Source organism: Carex rostrata, chromosome 12 (genome assembly GCF_964058835.1).
Source record: "Carex rostrata chromosome 12, lpCarRost1.2, whole genome shotgun sequence".
NCBI lineage: Eukaryota > Viridiplantae > Streptophyta > Magnoliopsida > Poales > Cyperaceae > Carex > Carex rostrata.
Window position 1 is genome coordinate 7,926,409 of NC_135929.1, and position 25,693 is coordinate 7,952,101.

Consider the following 25,693-nt stretch of genomic DNA (forward strand, 5'->3'; position numbering starts at 1 on the left):
TTATTTGGTGCTTGCATGTAGTTATTTTTACTCAACATTGTATTATTTTCTTTTTGCTAACCTTTAATATTGCATTACTAATGCCACAATTTGCCCAATGATGCTTAATGCAGTAAAACTAGACAGCTTGATGCCTTGGGCAAGTTTTTCTTTCCTCTCACATGGGAGTAAAGCTGGTTTTCTATTGAGATGCAAGTAGAGCATATTTTTTTCTATTAATAAAAGAAAGAGAAAGAGAAATATATTATTGGTATCTTTTACCACTATCCGACCTGTTTGCACCCCTACATTCAACATTTTGGTTTGGTCATAGAACTAGCAAAATCTAACCTGACCCATTAAATATTAACCTGCTAATTGCAAGGTGTTATATCTGTTCCGTCTAGAGCTCTCTTGGTACTTGAGAGAAAATCTTGCTTCTCCGTTAGCTGTCAGTTTGTACGGAAGTATGATGAAATGCAATTTACTGAGGGTATCCTGCTACTGGTTTCTTGATTTTTTATGAACTGCTAGCTTTTACTTCTTTTATATGAAAAAAGTTCTTTTTCACTAGGACTATTGGTTTGGGAAAACTATTTGCACTTAGTTGTCTGAAAAGTATACAGTGTTTGTTGATTGGTGACTTGGTAGATGTGTCAATGCTCTTTCATCCATTTGGTTTCTACTATTTTGCATCTGTAGGTGAATAATTCCTGCTTCTCTTGGATATTTGAAATTTGATCAATAGTTCAATGAGCAAAGTAAAAGGATTAATTTTTTTTTTTTTTAAATAATCTATTGTTGTGGTCGTATGCTACTCAAAATTCTGTTATTAAGTAATAAATCAAATGTTATCTTGTAGATTTTTCTCAAATGGAAAACACAGAAATTAGCTGCCAAGATAGTCATACTAGTCTTTTTTTTTGAAGGTTTAGTCATACTAGTCTATGTTTCGAATTTGTTTTACAATCAATTGGTGCTATTTGGTATTTCCACTGGTATCTGCTTGTATTTTTTTTTTTAGGTACTACATTTTAATATCTTCTTCTTGTTAGTTTTGTGTTTCTCTAGATGCTCTAAAACAACTGATGCTTTGAGCTTCATTTTCAAGTTCTGCTCTTACTTATTTATGCATTAAATTTAAATTTACTAATCTGAGGCTTTGGTTATCTTTTTTTTTTCCTGCTAATTGGTTTCCTTCACTCTATATATGAATTTTTCTACTTCATAGTTGGTTCTTTTAATTCCTTTGCACATGCTCTATATGCTCGATGATGGAATCTACTATACAAAAGTTTTGGAGGCTCGTTTACCTTGTGTTGGTTTTTCTTTGAGCATGATTGGTGAAGCAAACTTATCTTTTTGAGATGTGAGCTGTCATTAATAGCTATTTTTACTCTTCAAGTTACTTCCCTACCAGTAATGGGAAGAAGAAAACAATATCAATTTGGTGGCATAAACACACATGATCAAGGACTTCCAAACAAGCCCTTTGTAAGCAGTTTGAGCCGACATTTTTATTAATATCCAACATAAAATAGAACAAATTCATGCCTCATGAATGGATTAAAATAACTGGTGTCAAGTGATCCCTCCTCTTGAAAATATTTACTACTTAATGGTAAATGCAGTTTAGCATTCCATTTATGGGGGAATTTCATGTATACCCTTCAAAAACTTCAAAATTACGTATTTCTCCTTCGAAAATTCATAATGTCATAATGGAAATTTGGCAATCCCTACAATGTTAGCCTGACACTTCATGTGGACAAATTGTCTCTGTATTGGATATGTATTGCAGTTAGGGGTGTAAACGGATTGGATATTATCTGATTTTGTTTGGATCCGAATCCGGAAAATTATTTTCATGATACTCGTATCCATGTCATGCAATTTCCATAGTACGGACCAATGTGCAATATGCATAGTACCATAGCCTCACTCTAATTACTATTACTATTGCTAGTGTTGCCATCATCATCACCATCACTGTATGGAGGGAATGGAGCTATTTATGCCGCTTGGTACTGAAAGGATAAGCTTGCTTCCTCTTTGCTCAATTTAAAAACCCACTTTGGTACTCGTCTATGAGTAACAAGTTCACTTTCTGAGGGCATTAACGCAAGAGTTTTCTACTGGTTTGATGAGATATCATTTGAAATTTTGCTTTGTTTCTTTTTTTGAAAGTTCTATCAAATAGGCCTACAAGATTTTGTTTTTTTGGTAGTTGTGATTGAATTTATGTGTTCTATGGATTCTGGACAAATGGACTGACATCTTTTGTACAGGAAATTCATTATTTTTTTTTTAAACTGGAACAACGAATTTTTCTGGTAGTACTTCTTTGACCTTAATTGTTGGAAGGTTCACTTTGCTCTACTTCTCATATATTTTTGTCGTTGGATCCAGATTCTGTTATGCTCCTTGTGAACCTTTTCTTTGGAAGCTAGCAATAAGTAATACTGACAACAAAGATTTGAAGCCCATGATTATTATTTGGTGCTTGCATGTAGTTATTTTTACACAACATTGTATTCTTTTCTATTTTGCGAATTTTTACGCTCGCATTACTATTGCCATAATTTGTCCTATTATGTTTAACACAGTAAAACTTGACAGCTTGATGCCTTGGGTGAGTTTTTCTTTCCTCTTGCACGGGAGCGAAGCTGGTTTTCTTTTGAGATGCAAGTAGAGCATTCCTCATTAGTTTTCTACTATAAAAAGAAAGAGAAAGAAAAAAAAATATATTAGTGTTATCTTTTTACCACTATCCGATCTGTTGGCACCCCTACATTCAACCTTTTGGTTTGGTCACACTTGGTACTTGAGAAGAAATCTTGCTTTCTCGGTGCTTTAGTTGAAACTTGAAGCTCATTCAATTAGCTGTCAATTTGTATCAATGTATGATGAATTGCAATTTACTGGGGACATCCTGCTACTGGTTTCTTGATTTTTTTTTTGAAATACTGGGTTATACTATTATTATAAAAAAAATTATTTTTCACTAGGAGTATTGGTTTAGGAAAACTAAACCATGCTTTTTTGTCCTTTTGGTTTCTACTATTTTGCATATGTATTGTGACTAATTCCTGCTTCTCTTGGATCTTTGAAATTCTATCAATAGTTCAATGAGCAAAGTAAAAGGATGAAATTCTTTTCTTTAATCTATTAGTCTTATGTTTCGAATTTGTTTTACAATCAATTGGTGCTATATGATATTTCTACTGGTATCTTCTTTTAGTGATATTTTAGGTACTACATTTTATGTTCATTAGCTGATCTATCTAAAAGTGACTTTAGTATACTTGATACTTCTTACATTTCATGAAGTTGAGATGGATTTTTTCTTGGGTTTAATTTTCTTTCTTAGTGTGTGGGCCTAATAATAAAATCTTCCTTCTGAGATGCAAGTAATCTAACAGAACTTCCATCTTTCAAGTTCATATCCTCTCCATTTTGTATCACATATACCAGGGACAGATTTAGGGCAACTGCAGAGGGTGGTTAGGTCATCCCCATAAATACAAATGAACAATTTTTGCCCTTTACACTTGAATGATTTTTAAAAGTGTTTATATGGGCATTTTTGCCCTTAACAGTTAAATGTTTCTTCAAAGTGTATATATGGTTCAGCCCTTCTCATAATATACAAGGGGGGGAATTTATAGTGTGCCCATATAAACTTCTGAAATAGCCAATTTCTAGTGTGCCACACATCATGCTTTTTTTACTTTTCAGTCCCCTCAAATCTTAATTTTCTGGTTTCACTCTTGACATATACCATGATCTGTCAGGTTCGGCTTCTCTCCAGTAGCATGGAATTTAGATATTTTAGATTACCCAGTTTTGTTCAGTACTTGTTACTTGGAAGGAAGTTTTGTACTCACATGCTCAAATTGAGAATGTTTGAAGTTTTCTCTGATTTCTGATGAATTGAACTGATTTCTGAAGAAAAGTCTCAAATTGGGGAAGTTTTGTACTCACATGCTCACAAGCCATAGCTTTCAAAATCATGACATCTCCTTCTCTCAAACCTCCACCAGATATAATAGAAACCTAATCTAACACCATCCCTGCCTCTACTCTCCACACAAATAGCTCTTTCCATCTCTGTGATTCTCCTCCCCTACTCCAATTATACTAACCCAAAACAAATGGATAATGTCTGGTCATGGATCATGTCTTTGCCTTCGCTGAATGATTGGCCGTCAGATGCTGCTCCATCTCTCCTCCTGGCCTCTTCGCCATACAAATTCATTACTTTCCAAGCTGAGTGTTCTTCCGACTCAAGCCTTGATGATGCGCTGGTCTCCTTCTCCATCTCTCTCCATGAATACAACTCATCGGCCCCGCCTCGCACACTATGGGTCTCCAATCCATCTCCTCTCTCTTCTCCTTCAACCCGACACTGTCTGTTATTACATCAACTTATTCATGAAATCATCACTGTCTCCCCTTCCATCTCTTCTTTAAATTCCAATGTTTACCTTAAGCTAGAATCAATATCAAGAGTGGCAGAGACTTTTGAAGAAAACGAGGCTTCATCGTTCTTCTCGCTCACACTTTTGCTCCGTTTGTTCTTGTTGTGTGCTATAGATGCACCGGTTGAAGTTGGATATCTCTTCTTCTCTGCATTGACAGAAAATGTGACCCATGCTCTTAACTGCACTAAGGTTATTAGTAATTTGCTTCTGGCAGTGGGGCCTGACGTAGAGCAGCGGTATATGAGGTCACTGGGCTACATGCTCTCCAAATGGTGCTTGCTTAGAGACATACAAACTGGGCCCAAGTTAAATGCAGGGCCGGTACCAGCTGTGTGCTTCTCGTATGCCACATCAGTTCACGGTCTGTTTGTGTTGAAAGGCTATGCGCCCATTTTAGCAATGGTTCGTGTTAGAGCTGCCGAGACAAATAAGGATCGTGAAATGGTGAACGAGCCGAAAGAATCTGTGTTGCGATACACACTGGCACACCAACAACTGGAGCTAGTGGTCCAATTGGAATGCAATGTTTGTATGCGGGACCCACGGTTTATCCGGGTCAACATACACGTTGACAGTCTACGTCTGCATGTAATCAGATTAGGGTACAATAGACAAGATGATGAAACAGAGCTTGAGGAACAAGATGAGATTGAAATTGAAAGTGAGCGCCACTTCCCGTCACGTGTGCGGTTTTGGGTCGGGCCTGCGCCTGGCTCAACCTATGCAACTGGTCCGAGCCTTGGCCGGTCAAGTGGAAACCCGGAGCGAGAAGTAGAGACCACCCAAACAGTTAAAGGGGGCTTCTTTGCTGGTGCAAAAGGCAAAGGGATAAGAACAAAGGTATTAATTACTAATAGAAAGCAGTACATTTTGCCAATCTATTGACTTACCATTTTATTTGACTCTGATGCCAATTTTAGGCTTTAGTTTAGTTCCTATAGCTATGCCAAATTCTCCATTGTTTAATGTTAATACTTAATATAATGATTTGGTAAAATTCATCCAATTATAATAGTTAATTTAAAAAAATATTATAATATTATATTTTTGTATTTTGATGCGCAGTAAAGCATCGATCTTCAATGCATAAATGCAACATAATCATTTCAACTGGCAGGTTAGATCTTCAGCTAGAACAAGAAACAGAAGCTGGAGATGGGAACAAGAGGCAGATGGAAGTGCAGCAGTATTTGAAGGGGTTCTCTGCGACACCGCCACATGGACAGAAGTTGCAACGTGGCGACCTGGTAGTGCACCCACAGATCCCCGAACCGGGCTGAGGCGGCGTTGGCGGGGTCCCAGTAGGGCGTTCAGTAAAAAAGGTGGTTTAGTGGTGGCAGGAGATGAGCTACCAGAAGGAGTGATGTGGCGTATAGGGAGAGAGATGGAGGGGGAAAAGGTGAGGTGGAGAATAGGGGGTAGGTTTTGGGTAAGCTATTTTGCAAATGAGGTGAGGAGCAGTTATTGGGAAACCAGGTGTGTGGAGTGGAATCAAGAGGTGGAACTTGCTCTTGTGGCTGGTGGTGATCATTAGCTCAGTAGCTCTTGCATGGATAAGTAACATGAGACAAAATTGAGAGGTGATGATTGATACACTTTTGTAACATTTTGGATAACTTGGATAATGAGCTCATGATTAATTGTTGAGATCTTCGTTGTATATAATTTTTGTTGCTATATAAAATGTCATTCATTCTCTTATTTGTTTTTTTCACCTCTTTACTTTTTCCACGGGATGTACGCATGCCAAGGAATTTTTTTTATAAATCATAATTAAAAAAAAAATTTATGAAACCAAATGATTACTTTTTCTTTTACAAAAAATATAAGAATTGAAATGTCATTTTGGTCCGAATTTTTTTTTTTTTTCGGAACCGAAATGACAATTCGGTCTAAGATATTTTCAACTCAAAATCTGTGAAAACGACTCGGACTGAATTGTCATTTCGGTCCCAAAAAAAAATGAAACCAAAATGGCATCTCGGTTGTTATAGATTTTGTAAAAAATAAAGTCAAGTTGATTTGATAAAATCTATTTTTATTTATGGTTTCTAAAAAAAATTCCATGCCAAGGCCAACTATTTTTCCACTAGAATTTTATGGACATTTTTTTGGATTGTAGGTAAAATATTTTTTTATTGTACACAATGGTTACCTTTTCATCGAAACCGGAAAGGGTTATTTTGCCTTTTATAAAAAAAAAATAGATTTGATTAACAATAATCTCTATACAGAAATAAGAAAGCAAGAATTATTTTTTTAATTATTTCCTGAAAAGGCGGCATCAAAAGAAAGCTGAGCATTTTATTCTTCTATAGTCAGGTTAGTGGAAATGATTCACACACAACAGTACTGATAAATTTTATTAAATAAGAAAAGTTCGACTTGAGAAACAACAAAGTCGTTGTAGTATAGTGGTGAGTATTCCCGCCTGTCACGCGGGTGACCCGGGTTCGATCCCCGGCAACGGCGATTTTTTTTCCATTTTTTATATAGGAAAGTAAATTCAGTGTCGTCATGTGGTTATTTATTTTTTACACATAAAAGTTGGCAAAAACGTTTCCATTACCCACAAATTTTTGTGTAGTGTGACCAGTGTCGTCACCTGCAGCAGCTTAATTTTGATAACCCCTACCGATTTATTAGAAGTTTTTGACATTTCCCTTTAGACCATGTGGTCATTTAGATTAGACCCTTGCTGGTAAAATATGACTTTTTATTGTACATTTCAGACAATTATGAATTATTGTTGTACTTTTGCAATATTTCAAAGAAGAAAAGAAAATTCACGGATACCATCTCTATAACATGAATATAATTCCAAATTTATGAAATAACTCGGGGCAGGCCTCGCGTTATTTCGGCTGCGTTTGTTGAGGCAAGCCAGGTGGAGAAGCATGTAAAGCAGTTGTTCTTGTTATTCCTGTCCTTTGTTGCTGTCGGTGCTGCAGAAATTTGAAAATGTGTTAGTTTGTGTAGAGTATAATTGTGGATATGTGCGTATGTGCTGCTGGTTTACTATCTCGAAATTTTAATCAATAGCATTAAAAAATTAAACGCCTCCAAAATGGTAGAATTCCATATTTGCAGCCCATTTATAGGGGACCTCAAATTGGCTTGGCCGCCCCACAAAAACAAAAAAAAATATACTGTAATATTGAATATATTTAAGTTTTGAGGGACCTCTAAGCAAATATCCAGTTCATTATTTAAATTTTGAGGAACCTCTAAGCTAATATGCGGTCCTCCATATATAAATAGGCCGCAGATTCACTTTGACTTAACGGCCCGGTAAATGTGAAATTTCTTCATTTTGGGAGTGTTTTTTTGTCTCTTTGAAAGGGTATAAATAAAAATTTTAGTTTGCTATTACATGACAGTTGATTAATTCACACCTCTAAAACATCGAATGCACAATATACCATATTTGATGAATAGATAAAACAAATTGCTTTTCATATGCCAATTTGTAAATATTGTTTTAAGTACCTGAAGATAACCCCAATCCAAATTAACAACCGCAAAATGGTAAATCTCATTCGATCTATATAGTTAAATAGTTTTTAAGTACATATTTAGTACCATTCTCAACTTCTTTGGATATAAACAAATTAACTCAACATGCAAAAACATTTTGAATATCATGCACTGACTAAATGCAAAATCAAATTACCAAATCAAGCCATCTGGAACTCCCAAATTTGGAAGAAAAAACATAAAGAAAATTCATTGCTAATGGTAACCATTAATTATAACGCAACTTCATGAAGTCAAGAACTAAGCAACACAATTAATGTTCACATGATATATAACATAAATCAGCGGGAGAACAATCTAATTAACCAAGCAATACTTATGGAATTTTATTAATTTATTTTATTGTCAATATTAGCTAGTGTTTTTAATTTTATTGCCCACAAATAGAGAGAGGGATGCAATATCACGTTTCGGCTTTGTATTTTGATAAATTAAAAATTACATATTTAGAATATATTTTTAAACTTGGTCAAGAGAAACAACAAAGTCGTTGTAGTATAGTGGTGAGCAATGTTTTCAAAATCAGTCTATTCGGCCGAATATTCGTATTCGGTCCAATATTTGATTTCGAATATTCGACCGCATATTCGGCCGCATATATTTTTCCGTATATTATCTATTTGGCCGATTTATAATTCTTTAAATTTCAGCATTTCATTTAGTATGAGATGAGAATTGATATTTAATATTTTATCACCAGTTTAATATGTACAGTCAATTATAAATACTTTTTTGTATACAAATTAATATGAATTTTTATTTTAAAATCCGCATATATAAATCCGAATAAAAATCCGAATATGCAGCCACATATATGCAGTATGCGGTGACTTTTCTAATACTGTATAAGAACCGATTTTTAAAACACTGGATCACACAACAACAAATATGGCAGATCACACAATAAAAACATCATCTAAAATAGCAGAATTCTATATTCTCAGATGATATCACAGTAAACCTGACGTTTAACCTACCGACCATTATAGTAACAAGTAGACGAAGGGCCTATTATATAAAATTATACTAAAAAAATCAGAGCGTTTACAAACGGTATTAGAAGGGTGTTTTGTCTAGGGCTGTTCATTGGTTCGGTTTATTTGGTTTTTAACCGAACCGAAAAACTTTGGACTAATTAGTTCGGTTTTTCAGTTTAAATGGTCCGGTTCGATTCAATTTTTGATTTATTTCGGATTTTTTTAATTGGTTCGGTTTAAAAATTCTCAAACCGTTTGAACTGAATCGACTGAACTTAACTATATATCAATTTTTTTTGCTTTGATCAGACTTTTTTTCTAACTTAGCTGTAACGCTCTCTTTCTCTCTCTCCTATTCTCTTCGCTGTCTCTCTCTCTCTCTTTTTCTTGACGGCAAGGTGAACTCTCTATTTTTTCTTTTCTTTTGTTTGAACTTATCTTTCTCTCTTCTCTCTCGCCCTTCCTTCCTCTCTCTCGATCTGTTATTTTTTTTTTCATTCTCCTCTTTCCTCTCTTTTGAGAGATCTCACAATTTTGAAAACAAAATGGACTATGATTTAAGTGGGTTGGACTAAATTACGATTTGAACTCAGATCTAATACTGATGAAAATATCAATCATGACTATGGAGCAAATTATCTCCTCTTTCTCTTTGTTAAGATCTGATTTGATCGGTTTTCTTAGTTAAACCGAATAAACCGAAATTTATTTCGGTTCGGTTTTTATCGGTTCATTAATTTAATTCGGTTGGTTCGGTTCTCAGTTTAAAAACAGATTAAAGTTTTGGTTTAGCTATTTTTGTTCGGTTTTAACCGAACCGAACCGATGAACACCCCTAGACTTTTGTCTAATTACTCAAAACATCTGGAGGCGTTGAAAGAAAGAAAGAAAGCGAGACAAGACGAAAACACACAGAGAAATGGCGGAGGCATCGGGTGTAGTCACAGTAGAGAAGGTGAGAGGCAGATCAACCATCACTCGCTGTTTTTTCAGATACCCCTTGAAGCTTATTCTCCCCAAAAAGGTAAAACCTTTTTTTTTTTTCTCGAATTAGACCCTACAAGTTCTGAAATGTCACCTGATTTTTCCGATTGTAATGTAGGTGGGCGCCTCTCAGGTTGATGCAGTTTGGATCTATGCTCTCTCCTATGGTGGTGGCATAGTTTCGGTTAGATCATTGAAAAGTAAATCATATAATTTTTAAATCACAAAATGGGGATCATTTTGTCTTTGTTTGAAAGAAAGTTGAATTACCTGTTGGAAAGTAACTTAAACCTTATGTTGTATTCAATGCAAGTTATAGTGCAGCATTGTTGTTAAACTAATATCAGTATCATCACAAAAATTCTCTCATCTGGAATTGTGAATTGAAAAGTCATATCAGATATCATTGGAAGCCTGAATTTTGTGTTCAATTGAATGTAGAACCTTTTAGAAGGATTAGTCTGGTAATGCTCATGTTAATTAAATTTGTCAGACTTGAATAGTCCCAAATTGATCAACAAGTAAATACTCTTACATAAGATGTGTAGTTTTTTCTAGTTCACCTTGTAACTTTTGAGTTTTGTTCAACTGAAGTAACCCCTTGATCTGTTATACTTTTGTCAATATAGGTCTTGAACTTTCTTTTTATTATTGGTATTGGTTGAGTAAAAGATAAATTTTACAGTCCACACTGCAAATTAAAGAACTTAAGGTCTGAGTCAAGCAGAAGAAAAAATATTCAGAGCTGTACATAGAATAAATTTCAATAGTTGAATCAAGTTTTTTTAAAAGTTGCACAGATTCACACTTTTTGCACTTGTTATACTGTTTGTTTAATTATTTGAAACTAAAGGAAGTAGTAGTAAGTTGGTTGCAAAAACTAAGAATGTGCATTTTCTTGTCAAAAGATTAAAGGATTTTGAATTAAATTGCAGGGTGATAAAATCTCTTGTAAGATATCTATAGGTGACCAATGTACTGCTTCTGTTACTACCCAGGCTTCAACGAAGGTTGCATCACGCTTTTTATTTATTTATTAAGGAATATAATTTTACATGAATTGCGTTGTATTTTGTCTGTTTGTTTATTAATTCAGAGCCTTAGAAGACAAAAATGGCCGTATAGTGATGAAACTAATTTACTAAAGATAGAATGTTAAGTTTTATTCTTTGGAGCTGTGGTTTTATTTCAGTATTTCTGCAGATCTAATTCCTTGTCTTTTTCTAACGCAATGAACAATTAACAGGTATACAAGTCTGTTGGCTCAAAGTTCTCAGAGCAAATACTGGAGGTAATTGTACTTATATGCCTTTTTTTTTAAGTTTTTGAAAAATTGACAGTCACGTACCTAACTTCTTAAAAGTCCAGCTAACTCGATCACAAATTGCCTTTGCTTTAGCAAATGATATTTTTGTACCAATGAACCTATCAATACATAGATCGGTATGAGCAATCAATAATGATGACAGGGTTCTGAAGGTTACTTATGAATGTTGGTCTTTCTTAAAAGTAAACGAAAGAAAGTTGGTTGTTAGTTGCAACATGCAAACATTATAATTGATGGGTGTTTTTTGCACTTATAATAAAAGTGATGATCAAATTTTAAAAATACCTTTGTTAATAGCAAGTTTTTGTGTGTTCAGTAGGCGAGAATTGGAGAAGAAGCATTTATGGCACTGATTCCAGATCCTGTCACCTGTTTCTCGACTGCCAGGTATGATCAGAAGCAAAATTTCAGAATTGTTTCTAGTTCCAATTTGGTTGTTGTTGATTGGATCACAAGTGGCCGGTACCAAAGTGGGGAGCAGTGGGAGTTCACTTCCTACAAAAGTACAAATTGTGTTTACTTAGACAATGATCGGCCTATCTTCATTGATTCGGTAATCCTCCTATATATTCTTTTTTTTTTTGTACCTTTTTTTTAGTTGAGGCCTAATCAGAACTTAATTTTTCACTGGAAAAACTCACAGCTGGTCTATTGTATCTAAAAACACATTAGTATCTTTTTAGTAAATGTTTAGGGACTAAATTAACCTTGATCAGATAGTCATGTTCTTGTAATCATTTTTGCCAACAAAAATTGGAGTTATTGTACACAGTAGTGGGATGAACTGATTTGTTGCAATGGTGTTAGAAAATATAATTGATGCCTTTTGAGCATTACTTTATTTTACACCATTTTGTGATAAAAATATTCCTTTTATTGATTTTAATTAAGTGGGATGAAATACATGTGATAATAGGTTTTGTTGGAACAAAGTTTGATCTGTAGCATTGCTGAGCGCATGCATGATTATCAAGTAATTGCCATGATAATTATTTTGGGGTGAGTTCGCCTTTCGCATATTTTTTGTATCTTTTTATTTTATACATTTTGTTCAGTAAAAGTCCATCTTTTTTTTTTTTTTTTATCTGCTGTATGAAATAGTAGATAGAAATTATTTCTTGCTAATGTTCTCAAGGAGATGATAGTTAACCTTGATTAGTCCAATTTAATCTCATATTACCCTCAACAACAAAAGAAGCAAAAACCATGGTCAAACTGGTGAAAATTACCATCTTGGACCTAAGCTAATCTTGCTATAGAGTGATCAATTGGCTTTCAGTTTCATGGCTATAGTGAAAACTTCTGTTATAATTAGTTAGCAATATGCTTCCTGATACAAAATGTAATATGCAACTACTTTTGTTTCATAGTGTACCTAAGTAGTCCAAAACTCGTATAGACCTAGATAATACATGTTGGCACTGAAAGTAAGGGTTGGTAAAAACTTAATTTCTTATTGCATGCTTTGTAGTCCAAAGCTGAAGCACATACAAAATCAAATAAAGGAAGAAGTAAAGAAAATGATGTCTGCACAGCTACGCCCCCCTACTTCTTTTGGTCGATATGCAAAATTGGAAACTCAGCAAGACCGTACTGTTCCAGATCTTATAGCTTCATGCAGTACATTTGGCCCCCAGGTATCAATCTTATTGAAAAACATTTAAGGTTTTGGTCTATAAACCCTTCAGTAGCCCTTAAACTAAATAATCCTGAAGTTCAAGTTGGTCCTTGAACTTTCAAAAAAGAACTAAGATAGGCCTTGAACTTCTCTCAAAAATTTATGTTAGAACATCTAAATTTTCTTTATAAACAATTGTCAACTTTGGATGGGTGTTATTTTCAAATAACCAGAAAAATAATGTCAGTTGCAAAACTGATAAATGTCTGATGTTCTTTCTCCATCTATAAATTTGCTGTTGCAATTGCTAGTTTTATCACAGCTTCATTTTGTTTGGTTCAATTTACAGTTTCACAATTAAAAAAGTTCAGTTCAACCAAACCCACCTCATGAGCATTTTTTATATTGAGTGAGGCTATGGTATATGCATAGCGCAGATTGGTCCGTACTACAGATCAGTAATTTTTTTTTTCAAAGTTTGAAATAGTCGATCTAAACTGTTCAACGTGATCTCCATATGAAAATGTACTTGCAGACAAAATTTTCAATTTTGTAGAATTTATTTACTATTTTTTAGATAGAATCACTACTTTACAATGTCTAGAATTTTTTTTTTTTGAGTACAGGTTGGAGGTCAAGCCACCCAACTATTTAATACTCTTGTTAATAAAACAAAGGATTTTCTCCATCTGGATTTCGAACCCATGACCGAGAACATAGAGATCATGTGCCTTTGTCACTAGATCAAAGACTAGTTCTTAATGTCTAGAATTTTTAGATCAAGGGATTTTCTACCTATCTAGAAAAAATAGTAAGAAAATTCTAAAAAATGTAAAATTTGGTCTATAAGTACATTTTTATATGAAGATCATGTTAAAACGGTGCAGATTGATTGTTTGGACTTTGAAAATGCAGATATTGATCCATAGTACAGACCATAATGCGCTATGCATAGTACCATAGCCTCGCTAGAAACAGCTTCTATCATATCTTAGAGGCAGCCAGGTCAATTAGGTACTCTTTGTATATTTTTTGTAGGGAATGGGTTTAGTGACCCGTGTCGCGGCAACAAACACAGAGGCTGTGTATGCATTCTTGCGAACCCATCTTTCTTCCTTGGAGATGTTTCTGGGTGCTCCACCTTACTGCCAATCTGGATTGTAAACATAAGAAAACAATGTTATTTGTTGTATGTACGACTAAGAATTTGTGAAAGTGTGTAGACTAAGAAACAATGTACTTGATACCAATACGCTTCAAGTAACTGAAGACGAGTTCCATGATCTTGTTGTAGTTTCTTTTCACGCAAACTGTTTTCATCACTTGGTGGCTGCATGAGTAACGAGTTCATCTCCATCTCTATCTCCCTCAGCATATGGTCAGGTCTGGTTTCTTGTAACTCACTTCCCACTTGCATATCTCCTATTTGAGACAATTCCGGGTTGCCTTTGCACCGTCATTGGTTGTGCGGAGAATGACTTTGCACCGTTTCTGGAGAAAATAGACGAACTAAATTTGTGCAGAAACTTTTTTGTACCGAAATAGAACAACTCAGTCCCCGTCCCCGAGGCTATGAATGAATTCAGGTCAGGTACCAGTTAGGACTTTATTATAAGTACCGCAAGAGATACATTCCGAGACCATCATGTGTACTTTGTTCTACTAATCACAGTTTCAGTTCTATTTTTAATTTGTTTTAATGATGCCCTATACTGGCATTGAATATACTGGCATTGAATTTATTTGAGATCATATTAATTTATACTGCATTTATTTAACAACTAAGATCATCATTGTCTTTTGTATAGCTCTTAGCGAGGAATTTCATCTCCGCTCGATTAATATCGTGCTTATTGGAAGCTCGCGCAAATTTGAATAATCTATTTCAGACTCGACGGTTCAAATTTGCTTTTGTGGAAATCAAATTCTAAAATTCAGATGGCTTTGATTTCAATAAAAGTATAAACCAATATCGTCCAATTTGACGATGGTCCAAAAATACTAGAAACTAATAAATAAATGGGCTTCATTTGAGCCTGAAAATAAGAATTTATTAAATTGAATGGGCTTTCAGCCCACAATTTTTAGCCCAATTCCGAATAATATTTACGCGTCTTCTCTTTTCCCAAATAAAAAGGAACTTACTTCGTAATTTTTTTTTTTTGAGAGTTAACTTCGTAATTTTTTTTTTTTTTTGAGAGTTAAACTTCGTAATTTTTTTACAGAGTCTATCTACAAAAATTCTTTCACCGCCACCTCCTCTAGTACCAGACGCTTCTATCTCTATTGACACCGGGACACGTGTCGGCGAAGAGCAAAAGGAAGGGGAAAATTTTAGTCCTATCACTTTTATCCGTACGAATTTTCAACGCGATTTGACCTCTCTGAGATCATCATTTCTCGTAACTTCTCCGTTCCAATCAGTGGTACGACACGAATTCCATTTCCAATTCTTATTTCTTCATTTTTTTACGCGTTCCTATCAGAGGGTTAAACCAATTTGGCGACCTTTTAGTACCGGAAAGCAAAAGGGGAGAAAAATGGCGGAGAATGAGGCCGACGCAGCTTTCGGAGACGGAGACGGATTCAAGCAAAGGCTGTCGGATCGGTCGAAGGTTAGTGAGAGAATTTGTGCAGATATTTGTAGTTTTTCAGTAATTTGGTTATAGATTGGATTAATTTTGCAATTTATTTGTTTTTTGTTTTTGTTTTGGTCGATTAGAGGGTTCAAGCGAAGAAGATATTGTCGAAACAAGCTTTAAAGATTGCTTCTGAGGCAGAGAAGCACGAACGAACTATTTTGAAGGTTCATTTTTTTATTGTTAATTTATTTGTTCCTACTATTTCCTATTGGAGTCCTAGTGCAAGTGCTTTGTGTGAACTGTTACCGAGATTTGTTCTTTTTCTTCATGTTAATTGCATTTTGGTTCCCGATTGGTTCAGGATTTGCTAGTTTAGTTCCAAGTGATCACGTCAGTCTTGATAAATGTATGTGTCTGAAGAAATACTTGGAGATTTCTCCATATTCCTCGGTAGAAATTATGTTTTAGTGACTTCTTTTACAAAGTGCATGGCTCAAGGGTTGATGAAGAGCTCTTTTTCTTTTTAAAAAACAAATAGTACGGGAGGTTTGTGTGTGTTTTTTAGGACTTCACTTCTATTTCAAATGATTACTGGATTTGCATTCATTTTGTAATTTGAATGGTTTAGCACAAAATGTTATATTTTTCAGGTGACTTATTTGTTGGGTGTTACGGGATTTGGTGCATTTTGTTTCGTCCTGGGTGCCAGTATGTGTCATTTTCTCTATCATCTTAATTTTAAAATAAGAAATAACATTGTTGCTACTTCCTAAACTAAAAATCATTTGTTTTCATTTTATACTTAGGGCCACAGGATATTCCGTATTGGTATTGCTTCTTCTATGTTATATTTGTACCTCTCAGATGGATATACTATCGTTACAAGAAGTGGCACTATTACCTACTGGTAAGTTATTTCACTTTGTTTTAAATATATGCTCGCCTGCATAATACATTTACGTGACCAAAGAAAATGAGATTGTTGTTGATATTTAGTTACCTTTTATGTGAATTTTGTTACTGTTTTGTCATGTATAATTTTGTACCTAGCAATGCATTGCATGTTTGTCCTTTTCCTAGTATCAAAGAAAATGACAATTTGTTGGAGGTACACATGGTGCTTTTATCTCTTTAGATCTAAAATGATTTGTTCTTTAACAAGAGATTAAGGTACTGTTCTTTTGAGTAGTGTTCATCTAGTAATGAATCAATGACGGACCATAAATGAGTGCTATTCAACCAAAAGTGATGGTGTTCTTTTGTATAACATCTCATGCCAATATATATACCATTGATCATGTGTGCATTATCTAACTGGTGTGTTTTTGTTTTGATTTATTTGTTTACTCTGTACAGGACACATAATCTAACTTGTGTGTTTTGGTTTTGATTTTTTTGTTTACTCTGCACAGGACTTCTGTTATTATGCAAATACAATTTTTCTAGTAACACTTCTCTTCTACCCAAAGAATGAAAAACTCTTCATGGTGTGCTTCTCCTTTGCTGAGGTAAGAACCTATTTGATTCGTGTATCCATTTTCTCTCCTATTGACATCTACAGAGAACTTTTATACATTGGCTTTAAATTTGATCAGGGGCCATTAGCATGGGCATTAATTGTTTGGAGATGTAGTCTTGTATTTAGTTCTCTTGACAAGATTGTCAGTGTTCTCATCCATCTTTTGCCTGGTAAACTTAACTTTGCCTATCTTTTATTTTTCTTTCATTTTTTCGATTTTTTGTGAATTTGTCCCAGTAGAACTGCGTAGTTCTTTTACATGTTTGATGTATCCAACGTTAGTTACTTCCTTTGGAGTAATATCTCATAGGATTCGCAAATCAGTCTATACCTAGAAGTAACAATTTATTGTAGTACTGATTATGACAAGTGCAGTATATCCCAGCATGTGGGTCCAGTAGAGCCTTGACAGCTTATAGTTTGTGCTACAGTACCACACTACCACTATTGTTCTTGACTTGTATGTCACCTGGTGTGAATTCCCCCTTCTATCCTGATAATCTACACAACTCAATTCACAGGTATTGTATTCTTCACAATCCGGTGGTGGGACCCACTGGCATTTGCAGCCATGCATCCAGAAGGCTCTGCAGCTAGGGTTTCCTGGCCATATGTAGAAGATAAGTCGTACCTATGGACCTGGCTTTTCTTTGTACCGCTTGTTGCATATACACTCTGGCAACTCCTCTACTTCCTAATTGTTGACGTGCTGCGCCGTCAGCGGCTGTTGCAGGACCCAGAAGTCATGACTTCTTACCGGTAAGTGATTTTACCAGATCTGATCAGAAGTAATTGGAATCAGGATCCAATATTGTAAGTCAAGGATTTTCGTATTGGGGTCCGTAGCAGTTGTGCTGATAGGAAACCTATTTGTTTGATTTCTGTATATTACTTTTTTGGGCCTCTTTTGTGTTTAACAATATGTTTAGGTTTGATTTGAGCTACTTGCCCGGTTACCAATCTGACATTGTAATCCAATCATATGACGGACTTGATACCACTAGATTCCAGCTAGTCCGTACTGGTCTAGTGCAGATTGTCTACTGTTGGTTGCTGGTTGGAGCCTTTTTTGTCTTTTTTAAGGTTTTATGTGCTTCGTTTGGGTTCTGTAGACACCTAGTCTTTTCCTATGAAACTGTTGAATCGGAGAGCTTCCGGGTTTTCAGGGGGACAGATTCCCGGCAAATAAATTTGATATGTATTTAAATTCTTTTGCAGAAAATTTATTGATTTATTACTAACGTATTCTCAATCAGGGAACTCTCTAAGAAGGCACAAAAGGCAAACAACATATGGTGGAGACTAAGCGGGTTATTAGGTGACCAAAACCGTCCTTTAATGTACATTTTGCTTCAGGGTCTCTTCACTGTTGCCACGATGGCACTTACTGTACCAATCTTCCTCTCGTACTGGTTACACATAGTTTTCCAAATTTTGAAGGTCTCAGCCACAATATGGAATGGTGGGACCTTCACTTTAGAAGTCTTGCCTAAGAAAGTAGTACGAATGGAGAAAAAAAAACTGGAGATGGAGCCCATAATGCAGGATCCAGTCCCGCAAGCTGACATTAATGAATATGAAGAACAACATAATTCGTAGAAATTCCAGCCAAAATTTGAATTTTGGGATTTTAGTTTTCTCCATAGGTTGTGTCGAACAGCAAGTGCACTTAGGTGCCTCTTGTTTCCATCAATGACAATGGGAAAAAAAGAACAAAAACAAAACAAAAAAAGAACGTTTGCTTGTAGACATTTGTCAATGCAATTTTTTCTTCTTTCGTGGAATATATTTGTTTCCCTGGATGTAAATATAGTTGTTTGTTTGAATAGGTTTAAGCCAATGTTTTCTGATAAACACATGTATAATAGAATGCGATGAGTGAAGTTTTCTTTTATCATATGAGAATCTAGAATTCTGCCATTTGACTTGTTATACACCCAAATTGCACTGTTTTTATTAAGTGGTTAATGGAAAGCCTGCATTCGTATATATGACGACAGCAAATTACATTTAACTATTTGTGGAAATTCTTTAACATAACAATCACAGATAAATGAGCTGAGATCGTAATAACATTCATGAAATATCCTGAGTAATTAGATACATGTCATATTCTTATTCAACTTCAGTGAAAATTGTTCCTTCTACAATAAAAGAAAAGAAAAAGGAAAAAAATATTTTTGTGCATCAAGAATGTTATCAGATCACAAATGTGATTGAATTCCCGCCTGTTTTTTTTCCCTTTTTTGTCTCTTTATTTTCACGTTTTGAAATATGATGAAGTCGGGTAATCGTGTTGCTTAATTAGTCTCTATAACTATTGTCTAGTTTCTCCATGCGTGTGTTTTAACTTCCAAATTATCAGTAGCTTTATTTTATGAGTGAGTCTATGGTACTATGCATATTACGATTTGGCACTGTGCTACGGTTCTATATTCAAGTTTTCAAATCCTAACGGTCGATCCGAACCGTTCATCTTGTTCTCCATATTAATATGTGTTTGGAGACCAAATTTTACAATTTTTTGAAAAATTTTTACTATTTTTTTAGATTTATTGAAAATCACTGTTTTTTGATGGTCCAGAATTTTCAGATCAAGTAATTTTCTAAATATCTAAAAAAATAGTAAAAAAAATTTCAAAAAAATATAAAATTTGGTTTCCAAACACATATTAATATTAATATGGAGAACAAGATGAACGGTTCGGATCGACCGTTAGAATTTGAAAACTCGAATATAGAGCCGTAGCACGGTGCCAACCCATAATATGCACAGTACCATAGACTCACTCTTATTTTATTTCATTTCTTGTAAATGCTGTCTATGCGAAGTGATGGAAATCAGTAGGTATTTTTCCTCTCAGTTACCAGAATATATCATTAATGAGGAAATCACACTTTCGACAGCCTACCTATTTTTTTTTTTTTAAATAAAAGAAAAAGAAAAAGAAAAAGAAAAAAGAAGAAGAGGAAATCACACTTTCTCACTCACAATGGCGGATTCAGAATTTTCGTCAGGGGGCAAAAAAATATATCAAATTGAGTTTAAATAGCTACTCGGGTTTAAACTCATTAACTAATTAGGTACTCAATAAAAAACAATGTTTTAACTTGTACTTTTCAATACTCTGACTTGTACTTTCTAATTCTCTAATCTATAATTCTAATTATTAATAATAATTTAAGATATTTATTTTAATTTTAACCTTAAATTTAGCCCGAATTACAAATCAAACAAGCAGAGGGGAGCAAAATAAATTTCAGGAGAAGACAAAGTTGATCGAAATGTCCCGATCTCCGCTAAAGCTTAAAATCCGGAGGAGGCAACTTCAAAATCCAGAAAAGCAGCTACGTCACCCGAGACCATGTGAGTCCGCCCTTGCTCACTCATACAATAGATTTTGTCTCCGCTATTAGTTTTTTTAAAAAAATAAAAGTGGTCATTGTCACTGATCTTCATTAGAAAATCACAAGGGTGAAAATAGTACCAAGCTGGTACCACTACCGGAAACAAATCTGCTAGAATTCTCAAGGATTTCAGGAACCTGAAATTCTCAATTCAACCATCTATATATTTTGAGATTTGTGCATAAAAAACTATATGCTTTGAGATTCATGTATAAAAAAATTTAGATGGTTGGATTTTGAATTTCAGGGTCTCTGAAATTCTTAAGGATTTCAGCAGATTTAATTCCACCACTACCAACCCACCTAAGTTCTTACATCAACCTCATAGCTAGAATTATTATATAACACCTAAATTCTCACATCAATCCTCATAGCTAAGATTATTACAAAACAGTAGCATACTAAGAATTAAGAAACATAGCTATAACCACAAAATAACAACTAAAAGCTAAGTCAGAGTCATATCCAAAAAATCAGATTCAAGGATCCTCAAATCAAGCCAGAACCAACAGATCCTCATCTTTCTCCTAAACAATATGGAGTTTTGAGACAGTCCGATTTATTTCTTAGGGTGTGCTCTAAAATTAGAGAGAAAACAACTCATTAAAGAAAAGGAAGGGGATGGCGATGGAGGAGGTGAACCCTCCGAACAGTAAAACCTACACTCCGATTTTGGGATGACAGATTTCACCAAAATTTAAGTGACACTCTCCTCTAAATAGTACTCGTTCCCCTTCGCTCCCTCTCCGATTCTCCCCTTCCAGAGCAGGTGAGCTCGTTTGGTCAGCCCTGATTTCGTAGGCTCTCACCTCCGCACAATGAATTTGTCGTTCCCTCCCTTCTCGTCCCCTCATCTGGAGCACAGTCTTAGGATCCAGATCAACACTGAATTTGTACATGCCTGTGAAGCATCAGGCTTGATCTGGATGTCTGACCTGAAATAAACGGCTCAGATCTGCCTGGAACAACCCAATGAAATCCATACTACTGGAAAGGAGACCAACTTATTACTTGTATATTGTAATATCAAAATACCAGTAAGTAATTTCTATTGGAACTTAATTATATTTATTGTAATAAATGCTCTAATATGTTTTCTCATATATCATTCCAAATTAGCAAACCTAAATTTTTAACTCTTTGCTATTTAAAAAAAAAAAATAACTTTTTGACCAGCTGATCAAAGAGCAACCAACAATACATTATAATCATTTCAGGATTCACTAAAAAACTTTATTTTATTATACTATTGCAATGGAAAATGAGGAAGATTAATTTGTTGTTTCAGTTTTTGCTCTCAAATGATGCACAAATTATAATACAAATAATTCAAATAAAATATGGGCTATGTTGTTTTGGTGTTAAATAGTCTTTTTTCTTACAATTATGTACAAGTTTAACAAAATCTTGCCAAACTAACAAGCTTAATTAATTTGTTGGTAGAATCAGACTAGTAAAGGAAAAAAAATTAACCTAATATATGTTTGGCTTATCAATAATTTTCTCAGAGAATATTTATACAATTAATAAAAAACAATAGCAGTGCTAGGCACTATTTGAGTTACCAAATGAAAAGGTCAGTTAATAAACTAATTAGAGAACAAATACACATCATTGACCAAACTAATTATAGACATAATCAAATAATTAGTAAATTGAGCTTAATTATGATTGATCAATTAAACATGGTAAAAAGGAGATGGATCCAGCCCATCTCTCTCATTGAAGTTCTTCAAGGTGGCCATCCATGTGAAATCGTTCTTCAGCACATGCACCGCAATCGTGTCGTTCGGGAAATCCTTCGCCTCGATGCCGTGAAAATCGTACATTTTTTCTCTCATATTGAACCTATTCTTCCCTTTTCCTCCTACATTGAGCCACATCGCCAACGTGATATCCTCGACACCGTGTGTATTGTCTCGAGCAAATTCTGACTCTGCAATCCACAGTACCAGGTCCCACGACAACGCGTACCCCATTCCAACCAGGTACGGCGGATAGTCTTGGTCTAAAGGAGGGTAGCCTTTACCCAAATATGTATCCTCTCTAGGTTTATCTGTTAATGCCTCGTATAGTTTGTCGAGTCTGAAGTACGCGTCATCATCTACTTTCATGACAAAGTCGTACGGCCGTTCTTCACAGGAAAATATCTTTGGTACGCTCGAGAAGTATGTGTATGTCTTTCCTTCGCTACCGTTCTCGGTGCAATTCATGATGATTATGTCATGATAAGTGAGCATCTCCATGGCAATGAATACTTTTTGTTCATCTGTCTTGAGTGTACAAAATACAAAACGAACGTCTATTTGCACACGAGGGATCGGCTTCTGGAATGCATAGGCCATGCGAATGATATTTCGCCTTTCGGCTTTCTCGGGGACAGTTAGGATGCCGAATAAGAGTTTGAATTCGGGTTTCAACTCGGGAGACGGCGGCTGTGCGGTCTGTAATTGACAGTTAGAGAAAAAGTTGAACTCCAGATAGCTATTAGAATTTGGGACCAAAAAAATCACACTAAGTAAAACAAGAGGAAGAAGGATTAGTATGACTGGTGCATAAGAAAAGGTTTTTCCAAACCCAAACATGATGTTGCTTAGTATCTCTTAGTGAGAGAGAGAGAGAGTTCTCTGTTTGTGTGTACTTTTTGTTTGCAAATAAGAGACCAAAGAGAGGTTATATGCATAGGAATTGGAGGGAGGGAAGAAGTCAAGAAGGTTGTTAGGTTGGGATTTGTATCCTCTTAGGTACTTGATTACAACAGACGGTCTAGATTTATTCTCAGTCAGTGACTACTCGGGATGGACTTTTCAATTTTTACAGAACATTTTTTTTGAAAAGACTATTTTATCCTTCATTTAATAACTAAAATATATAGCTGATGGCTCACTTGATTGGCGGACCAAGCATTGAATAATCATGATGACACGTGTCATCTGAAAAGCATCAAATCAAGCAGGGCCATTTAATATTAAAATAAAATTTAATTTCAAGTCCGTTAGATTATTAAGTGAAATTGATATTTTTAAGTCCGCTGAATAATTCTTATTCAATAAAAATGTTATTTTTTGAATTTTACAGAAAGATTTATTATTTTCATTTAATTTAATTTAATATTTTTACATGTTATTAATAAAAATTTCAGAATAATTTGGTTTCTTTACGTTTTCAATTAACGATTTAATTATTTCTATGAGATATAAATTTTTAGAGAATTCATCTATTTTTAAAAATAAAAAATTCTGTTCATATCCTCTCGATTCTCTTTCTATACCTAGCCAATCTTGAGTCCGAATTCACTGAAGGGTAAAATGGTCTATCCAAAAAAAGTGTTCTGTAAAAATTGAAAATTGTTCTGTATAAATTGCCTCCCCTCGGGATGGTGCAGGACCAGGATTATTTGTGCTTTAAGATTCGTGCTAATTTAAACGTCTGGGTTGAGAGTAAATTTGGGTCATCCGTTTCAGTCAGGTTCAATCAAGATAGGGATTCAGGTTAGTAGAGGGAGATTTAATTATATTTTATAATTTCTTTCTTTTTTTTTACTAACAGTGCAGGTAAGAGTTTTGTTTGGTTGTATTTTTAAATATTAAAATAATTTGATTTAACACAATACTAGTTGCTTTTACATATAATAATGAATAATATGTCAGTATGATAATATATTTTTAAAAATATCAAACTTCAATAAAAAATAATAATTTTTTTAACACATTATAATTTTCAAGACACGATTTGATGATATTTTATGACCATATTATGTCACAAGCAAAACTAGGGTGTGATGTGTTCATCAAGAGAGATTGGTGAGCACACATCCAAAAACTATCAAATCGGCTTCAAACTATGAATCTAAACTGTTAAAATTCAAGTACTTCGTGAGTGATGCATGTACATTCAAAAAATTTAAAGTTTCGAATTCATTTAGTACATGATCAAGCAGTCAAAAAAATAATGAAAAATTAATAAATAAAACAATTAAAAAAATAACTTATAAAATGTTCATTGTTTTGACCGCTTGACCTTGTGTTAAATAAATTCAAAACTTTAAAATTTTTGCATGTACATGTATCACTCATGAAATAATTGGATTTCAACAGTTTGAATATGTAGTTCGAAGTCAATCCGATAGTCTTTTGGAGGTGTGCTCAACCCCTCTTGATGAACACATCACACCCTAATTTTGCTCTTATATCACATTTGTGCCAATAAAATCAAAACAACAAAAAATTACACCTATAATTTATTGATTACATCTCAAGAGAAGCAACCAACAATTAAAAATTAATTTCTTTAAGAGAGTTTACTTTCATAAATTAGTGTACCTCTCAAGCAACCAAAAACAAATTGTCATGTTAGATAAATTGAAATAACATTTGTGGTGTAGATGCTCGAACCACCATATTTTAAAAAAAGAAAGAAAAAAAAAGAAGACTTGATAGTAGCTATCAAGTGTACAGAAAATAAAATTTGATTACAACTCCTTAACCTAATACATCAATTCTAATTTTAAACTTGCAAATTGTAGCCACCTTTGTTACCTCCCTTGCAACACAAGAGCCAAAGCTCCGTCTCTTCTTTGATCTTTTTTGCCAACACTATTGATGGCATCCTCTTGCCTCTAAAAAGATATGAATTTCTCTCTTTTCAAATGCCCCACAAAACTCCCCCAAATCTAGTAGTTCAGATTCTTTTGCTCTCTTGATTAAGACACCTGAACCCTTGCCATGATCGATCCCAACTAGTGTGGGAAAAATAGCATGACGGAACCGGCTCTGTTATGGAACGATACGGTTACGGCACGGCACATGTTATTGTTTCGTGCCGTGACTCGCGTGCTGTGACCATTTACGTGCCGTGACCACCCCTTGACATTTTGGTCACGACACGGCACACGAAAGATCTGATCACAGCACAGCACGACACGTAATCATGTGAGTCACATATAATTATGACCGTTAGGTCTTAATCAAATGGTGAAACATGAATAAACTAACTTAAATTATGAAAAATAGTTAAACGTAAGAAATGTGCCTGGTTACATTTGAACACGGCACGCGAGTCACGGCGTGACTCGCGTGCCATGACCACCTCTTGACATTTTGGTCACGGCACAGCATGGCACGGATCACTGTTCACTTAGTCACGGCACGACACTGCACGAGACTAAAGTCACAGTGTGTTAGTCACGGCACGGCATGTTTTTTCCACACTAATCCCAAGTCATTAGTGCCGACTTAGAAATGGAGAATAAATTAGCAAAGTGCCCCCATACCTCCAT

The 25,693-nt window shown here is 34.8% G+C and overlaps 4 protein-coding genes and 1 non-coding gene across 5 annotated transcripts; 4 read left to right on the plus strand and 1 right to left on the minus strand.

Moving 5' to 3' along the window:
* Positions 1-3,994: 3,994 nt before the first annotated feature.
* Positions 3,995-6,164, plus strand: LOC144563031 (uncharacterized). Its single transcript, XM_078312401.1, has 2 exons — positions 3,995-5,303; positions 5,581-6,164. The coding sequence occupies exons 1-2, from the start codon at positions 4,134-4,136 to the stop codon at positions 5,995-5,997; spliced, it is 1,587 nt and encodes a 528-aa protein (XP_078168527.1). The 5' UTR covers positions 3,995-4,133; the 3' UTR covers positions 5,998-6,164.
* A 699-nt stretch (positions 6,165-6,863) lies between these two features.
* On the plus strand, positions 6,864-6,935 carry TRNAD-GUC (transfer RNA aspartic acid (anticodon GUC)). Its single transcript has one exon. It is a non-coding gene; the product is annotated as a tRNA-Asp (tRNA).
* A 2,883-nt stretch (positions 6,936-9,818) lies between these two features.
* LOC144562801 (urease accessory protein D-like) lies at positions 9,819-14,148 on the plus strand. The gene is made up of 8 exons (XM_078312095.1): positions 9,819-10,001; positions 10,080-10,145; positions 10,897-10,971; positions 11,208-11,252; positions 11,608-11,841; positions 12,205-12,287; positions 12,760-12,925; positions 13,945-14,148. Exons 1-8 carry the CDS (start codon positions 9,897-9,899, stop codon positions 14,068-14,070), a joined length of 900 nt encoding a protein of 299 aa, XP_078168221.1. The 5' UTR covers positions 9,819-9,896; the 3' UTR covers positions 14,071-14,148.
* Positions 14,149-15,362: 1,214 nt separating this feature from the next.
* Positions 15,363-18,904, plus strand: LOC144563177 (glycerophosphocholine acyltransferase 1). Its single transcript, XM_078312586.1, has 8 exons — positions 15,363-15,521; positions 15,629-15,712; positions 16,139-16,196; positions 16,295-16,395; positions 16,901-16,996; positions 17,084-17,177; positions 17,529-17,766; positions 18,264-18,904. Exons 1-8 carry the CDS (start codon positions 15,447-15,449, stop codon positions 18,604-18,606), a joined length of 1,089 nt encoding a protein of 362 aa, XP_078168712.1. The 5' UTR covers positions 15,363-15,446; the 3' UTR covers positions 18,607-18,904.
* Positions 18,905-22,094: 3,190 nt separating this feature from the next.
* LOC144563587 (beta-1,3-galactosyltransferase pvg3-like) lies at positions 22,095-25,693 on the minus strand. The gene is made up of 2 exons (XM_078313074.1): positions 25,688-25,693; positions 22,095-22,859 (listed from the first exon to the last, which is right to left on the minus strand). Exons 1-2 carry the CDS (start codon positions 25,691-25,693, stop codon positions 22,095-22,097), a joined length of 771 nt encoding a protein of 256 aa, XP_078169200.1.